General features: G+C 41.7%; 1 protein-coding gene across 2 annotated transcripts in view; it reads left to right on the plus strand.

Annotated features, from left to right (window-relative positions):
• The window catches only part of grik4 (glutamate receptor, ionotropic, kainate 4), a gene marked incomplete at both ends in the record, with an annotated part of 123,948 nt that extends 118,107 nt beyond the window's left edge, over positions 1–5,841 (plus strand). Inside the window, 4 exons of one of the 2 annotated variants that reach the window (XM_080428961.1) lie at positions 207–432; positions 1,729–1,857; positions 3,566–3,684; positions 5,449–5,841. In XM_080428961.1, the coding sequence (XP_080285087.1) occupies positions 207–432; positions 1,729–1,857; positions 3,566–3,684; positions 5,449–5,841 (867 nt within the window). The remainder of the gene's footprint in view (positions 1–206; positions 433–1,728; positions 1,858–3,565; positions 3,685–5,448) is intronic. The other variant, XM_080428962.1, reaches the window with a different exon arrangement.
• Between the last annotated feature and the right edge of the window lie 3,377 nt (positions 5,842–9,218).

The following is a 9,218-nucleotide window of genomic DNA, read 5'->3' on the forward strand; positions in this document are numbered from 1 at the left end:
TATTTTTATATTGAAGTATTGGTACTTTTACTTAAGTAAAGAATTTGAGTACTTTTTCCACCACTGCTGTACAGTAGGCTATGTGTAGCAGTGGCGGAGCGTCCGGGTAGGCCAGGTAGGCGGCCTCCTACGGGCCCGGCTTTCAGTTGTTCCGCCACTGATGTGTAGTATTGTGCAATATGTGCGGATATTATTGTGCTTCGCAGAACTCCCGCTACCAGACCTACCAGCGCATGTGGAACTTCATGCACTCCAAGCAGCCCAGCGTGTTCGTGAAGAGCACGGAGGAGGGCATCGCCCGTGTCCTCAACTCCAACTACGCATACCTGCTGGAGAGCACCATGAACGAGTACTACCACCAGAGGAACTGCAACCTGACTCAGATAGGAGGACTGCTGGACACCAAGGGCTATGGCATCGGCATGCCACTGGGTGAGAGGAGGGGATTGGCTGGGTGGGGAAAGGGGGGGGGGGGGGGGGTCACAATTTCAAAATGCCCTCCCTTCTTCTGCCTGTCCGTATTTCCAGAGCGCTCAACCTAAGAAATGACAGGTCAATAAGGAGCAGTGGTGGAAAAAGTACTCAAATTATTTACTTAAGTAAAAGTAGCAATACTGCAATATAAAAATACTCTGTTACAAGTAAAAGTCCAGAATTAAAATTTTACTTTAGTAAAAGTACAAAAGTATTGGCATCAAAATGTACTTAAAGTACCAAAAGTAGAAGTACTAAATATTTGAAAATAGCCGATCTACAAGCTCACAACGCGTCGCGATGCGACGCGTTGTGAGCTTGTAGATCTGCTATTTTCAAATAGCCTAGGTTTAAAATAGGTTTAAAGTGGTTAATGTATGTTTCATTATATCATAATTTATATCTGAAAAGTAACTAGTAACTAAAGTTTTCAAGTAAATGTAGTGGAGTAAAAGTACAATATTTGCCTCTGAGATGTAGTGGAGTAGAAGTAAAAGTATTGGAAATTGGAAATACTCAAGTAAAGTACAAATACCTCAAAATTGTACTTAAGTACAGTACTTAAGTAAATGTACTTAGTTACTTTCCACCACTGATAAGGAGTGCTCTAGCTTGGAAGTGAGAGGTCAGTAAGGTAGATATCTGGAGATTTCCACACATCCATAGAGAATAGGGAAACCAAAGTCAGTTTGGTCTGGTTAGGTAGTTGCTGCAACAGCAATCAACATTATTAAATATGTTTCCAAATACTTTTATGTGGAATTTGATTGGCTTTTTTCCTGACAGAAGATGAGAGCTTGCAGTGGATGTCTGAAATTCTGTGCGGCTGCATTGCAGACGGTCTCTGGAGTGTTGGGAGATTGTGGAAGCTGTAGGCTGGCTTGAGAGGCTGAAGGGGTATTGGGATGATTTGTTAACCTCACGCAAGAGATTTAGATAGAAACCCCAAGGCAATGTGAGAGATACTACACGAGGATACAAACCTGCTAGACAGGGCCATCAACTATTTTTGGAATATTCATGAAAATAAGCATTATTTTGGCATTAAAAGGGGTCTTTAACAATATTTTCTCCAGAAAAAGATGGAAGCTTTATGATTTTGTTCTGTGAGAAAGTTGTGGAAATATTTGAAAAAGAATGAATGTACTTTAGAGCACAAGAAAGCATGTACTGTGATGAGGTTGAGCTTTTTGACCTCATGGTCAATGTATCATGATGAGTTTGTTTGACCTTTTTGACCTCTGTCACCTGCAGGGTGTGTGTTTCGTGATGAGTTTGATCTGGCCATTCTGAAGCTTCAGGAGGACAACCGACTGGAGATCCTCAAGAGGAAGTGGTGGGATGGTGGCAAGTGTCCAAAGGAGGAGGACCATCGTGCCAAAGGTTTGTTGTCACTTCACTTCTTATCTGTCTTTAAAGGGATATTTCACTTTCAAACATGTTTGGGGTCATTTTAACATCTACTCAGGCTTTTGTGAGCCCCCCAGACAGTTTTTAAGTTGCTTAATTCAGTATTTAGATATTTGATATAAATGTTATCAGACACGCCCCTATACGAACCCATTGTAACTTCAAACTCTATTTTAACCATGATAGATTCATTGAAAACATCCGTCCTTGGTTCTGGTGACTGATATTGGCCTTCTAGTGCGTATATATTTCTTTTGGAAAATAAATAAATAATAATAATTTAAAAAGTAATTGAAATAACATGGCCCCCGAATAGAACGACAATATCTGTCACCAGAACCAAGGATGGGTGTTTTCGATGAATCTATCATGGTTAAAATGGAGTTTGACGTTACAATGGGTTTGTATAGGAAGGGGGCGTGTCTGATGACATGAATATCAAACATCTAAATACTAAATCAAGCAACTTATAAACTGTCTGGGGTGGAACACAAAAGCCAGATTAGACGTTAAAATCACCCCAAACATGTTTGAAAGTGAAATATACCTTTAAATTCATCTTCTGTTTGTCACATCTTGCCTACCATACCATGTGGACCACTTCACTGACATGACCCTTTTCATCTAACACTTTCTAACATTAAGAAAGAAAGAAAACAAAAACAACATGTGTGTTTCTCAGGGTTTTCTTATCACATGAGAAAACACATTTACGTAGCTGTTCCCCCTGCAGTGCTTCGCGATCCTCTCCCAACAGAAAACGTAGTTTATATTTGTTTGAGATGTTCAAAGTAATTGAAATACGTTGCTCTTGAGCAGTGACCTCTGTCAATTTCAAGTTCATAGTTGCTGATTCTGCATTTCAAATTTTGGATTTTTAGGTATTTGATGTCTGTTTAGGGCCTGCTAACTGAGCATGTTGATGAATTTCAAATGGTTTAATTGCTGATAGAGGAAGGTGTGTGTTGGTACTGCTAGTGTTGGCATCTTCAGCTAAAGCTCAAAGCTAATTCCTTCACGGAATGGACCTGGGGCTTGGTACTAGTTGTTGCATCAAAGCTTTGCATGCAAGGGGAGTTATTTTCTGCCTGATTTATTTGTAACCGAAATGTAACTGCCCTTTTTTAATCAAAATGTTGAGAGGGTACAGTATACCCAGCGTTGGCCTGCATTTGTTGCTTGGGGCATCATGATTAAAATGTAATATTGTTTTAGGGAACTCTAATTGTAATTATTCAGCGAAGGTTTTATCCCAGTTATTGCTATTCGGTTTTGAAGCAGCAGGACCCATATTTTACTTCCACAGAGCATAATTGGTATAGTTTTTGACATATAGCCAAATTATGTGGCCAAATTGTTCTGGGTATGTTTATCTTTTTAAATTTGTCTTTAATTGCATTCAAAACTCTCCAAGCTTTATTACAAAGTATTTAGATTAGATAGATAGATAGATTTTTCTGATGTGAGGAGGTCATCTAGGGTGGGATAAACATACCCCATAGCATGTGTATTGCTCCTGCGAAATGCACAAGTGTACTGTACACCCAATATGCTAATCATGTTGTTTTACGTCATCATCCTACGCCTAATGATGGATACTAGTTTTAATAAGTGATATATCACTCTCACCCCCCCAACACACACATCTCTCTCCCTCATCTACCCTCTTTACGTCCTCCAGGTCTGGGTATGGAGAACATTGGAGGGATCTTCGTGGTTCTGGTGTGTGGTCTACTGGTGGCCATCTTCATGGCGGTGCTGGAGTTTATTTGGATGCTGAGGCACACCCCAGGAACAGAGGTGAGGCAGAGCTATCTAACCTGCATCTGCTTTGTCTCCCTCTCCCCTCCCTGGCACCCAACCGCCCCCCACGCTCACACGCACGATACCGCTAGGCTAACGTTAGCCCACCAGCTCTGACAGCTGCAGGAACCCTTCCTGCAGGCCCCCCCATGTGCCGTCAAGCGTTGTTGCTCGGTCTCTCTCTAGCCTGTGAGACCTAAACAGCACAAAACCAAAGGTTATATCTCAAGTAGTGCATCTATATGCAATTATGGTTACGTCTGTATTTACAGTAGAAGACTAATAGTTTAGGTTTAGTAGAAAAACATACAGTAGTTAGATGCCAGTGACGGGGAAGAAACACTTATGGTGCTGATTGTGAAAGCCTTGTCTTTTATTGTCACTCTATGTTTGATGACCAGCCTATACTCTAATTTGAGACATGCCTTACAGTACAACCTGTTTATCTGATGTGATGATGTTCTTTTCAAATCAACTCAATGCTGTGATCTTTCTCTTAATGTTCTCAATAAAGTTTCAGCATGTCAAAGTCAACACCCCTGTGATGTGACTTATTTTGATGGTCTTAGATGTCCATGTTTAATTCTAAATGAACTTACACAGCGGGGGCATTGTTTTCGTGTGGTTAATCCACCCATTAAGTATTATGCAGATGAAGCGACATAATGTTTATTCAGAACAAGTTCAAATAGATACAGTATTTCATCGCGGATAAAGGCATTAACCTGCATGAATGATTCAATAGTTTTGACATGAAATACTTGCCTGTGATTTTTGTATTGTCTATTCCTTACACCCCCGGTGTGTAAAGACCTTTAGACATGTGAACGTCCTCCCGTGTGTCTGTTTTGCATGAAGGCGTATCTACCGTATGTGTCTGTCAGTGTGTCTGTCTGCTTGTTACTGGGATCATTTTCTGCCCCTGATTATTTATTCAAGTTTTTCTTTCATTAGCATTTCTGTAGCTGTAATAATGGCATAACATGACACACAAATACACACTAAAGTTGTTGAGCTCTGTGTGTCTTTCTGAGGGCCTAATCTCACAAACCACTGGATCCATCAATAAACCACATTTGTTGTGCACTGTGCCAGTAAGCCAAGGAAGTAAATCCCAGAAAATATTAACTTGTGTTTGGAATATTTAACATAAAAAAATGGTATACTGTAATTATAATGGAGAGGCAAACAACTCCATATGTAGAAGTCAATATGACCCCACAGCGACATGACTTTCACTGTATCAATGTAACATAATCAACATGGCGTCCTAGAGCCAAATGGAAGCCTCGCCGGTATTAGAGCCCAAATTGTTTGACAGTAAAATGAGTAAAGAGTAAAAATGCCATGGGCCATATTTGCGCCGGTGCCTTACCCATTATCCGGAAACTTCTTTGCCATTTTTTACTATTTTTAAAAACGTTTTCAAATAGTTCAACTAGCTGTAGATTGGCTATTTGAACTATTTGAAAATGTTTTTAAAAATAGTAAAATGGCAAAAAGTTTAGTGATAATGGGTAAGGCACCGGCGAAAATATGGCCCCATGTGTATTACTTGTGTTGTCCTTGTGTTTTGCCTGGTCTGCCAGCGTGTGTCTCTATGCTGTAAGTATGATCGTTAAGCTTAATTATGTTCCATGTATGTGACGTCTCTCAGTGGGTCAGTCAGTGAGTCGTTTGGTCTCTTGCTCTCCTTTCTTCCCCTCTCCTCTTATCCCCCTCCTCCCTGTCTTTCTCTCCTCCTTGTGTCTGTGCTTGCAGCAGTCAATGTGCGAGGAGATGCTCCGAGAGCTCCAGGGCATCGTCTTGTGTCGCGACAGCCTGCAAGTGCGGCGCCGGCGGGGGGTTTCCACGTTGCGGCCGCGGCCCCTACCCCTGGAGGAGCGGCGGGCGCGCGCCGCCGCCGCCGTGAGCCTCAGCAACGGCAAGCTGTGCGGGGGCACCGGGCTGTCCGAGCCCCTCTCTCACAGACTGTCACAGGAGGCTGCCCTGGTGGCGAGAGGGTGCAGCCATATCCGCATTTGCCCCGAGTGCCGGCGTTTCCAAGGACTGAGGATGCGTCCTTCAGGGGCCACAGGGCCCCTGCCCTCTCCCACACACAGCGAGGAGAGCATAGAGTGGGAAAAGACTACCAATAGTAGTGAACCTGAATAACACTATACACGCTCACGCATCACAGGACTCACTTTCCCAGCAGCCACCTCTCTACTTTAAAGGGATGGAACGTATTGCTGTGGCTCAGCTGTTCTTCTGAGCTCGACCTCAGGGGTCTCGACAATGCTGTGGACATAACTTCATACCCTGGAGACATCAGCCAGCGGTGAACTCTGCTACGTTCTTGGGTGATAAATGTTTATATTTTGTTTTTTTTGACTGGACACCTATTGATGGAATGTTTCCACCGCCCCCTGGAAAAAAAACTGATGAGTCCGTCTCCACGTGGGAAAAAGTCCCCGCTGGCCCTCTGTCCTGTGCAGAACAGGAAGGACAGCTGTGGGACATTTGTACTATGCAGTATTTTCACTCATTCATCATTGTGTTGTTCCTTTACCTATTTCTTTTTTAAATTATTTGGCTCCTCGGTTGTGTTATCAGTGCTGAAAAGGTGTTATTGTGTTGTTCTTTAAACGATCCAGTGTTTCTTTTAACTGGTGATTTACCGTATGGGACGGTCTGGGGAGCACTTCAAAAGGACAAGCTTGAAGAGACTTTAATGCCAGGTCATTCTTCAAATACTTTTATTTTGAAAGTGCCAAAAACAAACAAGCTATGATGACCTTGTGGTCCAAGAAAGCACCACAGCCTTGAGAAAACAACAGCAACAACAACAACAACAACAACAACAACAACAACAACAACAACAACAACAACAAAGAGTGATGATGGTGGAAAATACACACAGACACACAGACTTGTTTTCTAGTAGTGATATTCCATACTAAAGATGTTTTAATTCTTGGTATCTCTGAAAGACAACGATGTAAAGTCTAGGGGTGTTGGTAGTTGTTCATCTGAATCAGTGGTTTTCAAACGGTTCCATTTCAAGGGCCCCCATTTCAAGGGCCCCCGTTACAGACCTGTAAGGGTCCATTTGGAGCCCCCTCAAGGAGCCCTGAGGGTCCATTTGGAAGCCCCTTCAAGGAACCCTGAGTGTCCCTGGACCCCACTTTGAGAAACACTGATCTGAATGATGGAGATGCCGAGATGATCGCTAAAACACACACACACACACACACACACACACACACACACACACACACACACACACACACACACACACACACACTGACATCCATCTTTATTTACGTCTGTGTATTGGCATATTTGCATTATTCATACGTCTTATGCTCTTTAAACTTAACGTGCACAGGTTAATGTATACACTGCAGTCTGCAGCACAGTATGTACACTGTGTACCATGTACTGTGTACAGTAGTACATTGTACAGTACATTGTGTGCAGTACACTCTATGGAACCGCTACTTTCATTATCACAAGAGGGACACGTCAAAGGTCACGCTTTAGACGCATTTATTATCTGTAGCAATGGTTCTCAAACTTTGTCACGTCAACGACACCCCCAAATTAATATGTATTTGGCCATGAACCCCTCTTCTTAAAATATTCAGTGCCAGGCGACACCCATCCAAGATGTGTTGTTAAAATGTCACAACATTATTACAAAAAAATCGAAACAATTTAAGGTAACGCATCACATTGTGACACGTTTGTGAGCTTGTAGATCAGCTATTTGACAAATTGACAATGTATATAGGGTTAAAGTGGTGAAACAGATTTTTGATGCTATATTAACTCATTTTGCTGGTGCCCCCTGGAGCCCCCTCAAGGACCCCCCCCCTCCCCCTGGGGGTCCCCAGACTCCACTTTGAGAACCACTGCTCTGTAGTACGATGCTGTCTCCTGCTGCCAACCACTGATCTACAGGCTAACAGGATAGCAGGTGTTGTTTCATGGCTTCATAGTGAAGTCCTCAGTGTTACTTTAACTGTGAACGGAACCAAATGGAGTGTAAATGTAGAGATAAGATAAGATGAGACCTGTATTGATCCCGCGGGGGAAATGAAGACTGACCGTGTTGTCTATCTTGTGTGTAGCAGTGAAATACAACACATATCAGAACCCAGGGAAAGCTTTTTTTTTAAACTGCATTTTCTTTGAGTCCATTCTAAAGTTCAAGGTCATTAAATATGAATCCAGCTCAATGTTTTGCACCTGATCTGAAAATAATGATTTCACTCCAAAATCAGAGACTTTCTCAGTCACTTTCTTGTTACAGGACAGATGATTAAACCATTTCAGTAACAGTTCATCGTTGACGTCAATGACAGGAGGTAATGAGCTGATTCAACACATTTCAGTGTATGTAGGATTCACAGGGGGGAAAAAAAGATACACCGGATTTAATTAAAATCAGTGGAGTGTTGTGAACAAAGCTGCAGCAACGTAGTTCCTTTGATCCAGTTCAGATCCAGTTCTCTGTGCATTGGTAATGTGTTTCTGGTTTGAAGATTTTATACTGGACAGTTTGAAGTGTGCAGTCGTCCATCATGGTCATATGTGTGGCTGCTACAGTATGTGACCATCATTTTTATTCTCCCAATAAGATTCTTCAATACCAGGCCACCATCCAAACACACAGATATTTCGCTCGTACTTTTATCATCCATATTTAATTTTGATGTCATCATTTTTTAGCAGCAAGTTAGCGTGGTTGAATATGCTTTTCTCCTTCTGTGAACATAGCAATGTGATGAAAGGATATGTTTGCTAATGGAGGTAATTATATAAACAGTATCACCATAACAATTCTCACTGCAATCACTCAGCATGTTTATGAATATATATCAATATAGCCATTATAGAAATGTAATTGCCTATAGTCTCACAGTGTGTACATGTGAATGGACATGCTGAATAATTGTTCAATCATTTGTCCATTTGGTTTTCTCATTCCATATGCATCTCAAATCTTCTCAGAGATGTGTTCAGCCAGCCGGTTATCACACAGTGTGAATATCAATCATTCCTTTAATTCATGAATGTGGATGATTTGTGTGCTGGTTAACCTGTGGCTGAGGTGGTGCTGGATCAACTGTTATCACATCTGGGTCAAACTGCATTAATGGTGCAGTCGAGTGTTTGACCGTCCTAAATGAATTTCTGTGTGTCATTTATACTTTGGTGGCTTAAGTCAGGGGTTTTCTCACAGACCCCCCACATTGACTTTCATTAGGCCAATAGGCCATGGACCCCTATTTCAGATCATTCTTCTATGAAAGGTTAAAAAAAAAGGTTTGTTCAAATTAAATTAAATTGTCTGAAGTCATTATTGTACATTGCGTAATACGTTGTTAGAATAGTCACTCATAATCGTTTTGTAATAAATTCGAATTAATTGAATTATAGTTAAATTAACTACTATTCATTTGTCTGAGGACCTCTGGAACCCCCTCTAGGACTGGTGGTCCCGAGAACCCACTTTGAAAACCACTGGCTGAATCCACTTTTTA

Source organism: Gymnoscopelus braueri, assembly GCF_963280865.1.
Source record: "Gymnoscopelus braueri genome assembly, chromosome: 5".
NCBI lineage: Eukaryota > Metazoa > Chordata > Actinopteri > Myctophiformes > Myctophidae > Gymnoscopelus > Gymnoscopelus braueri.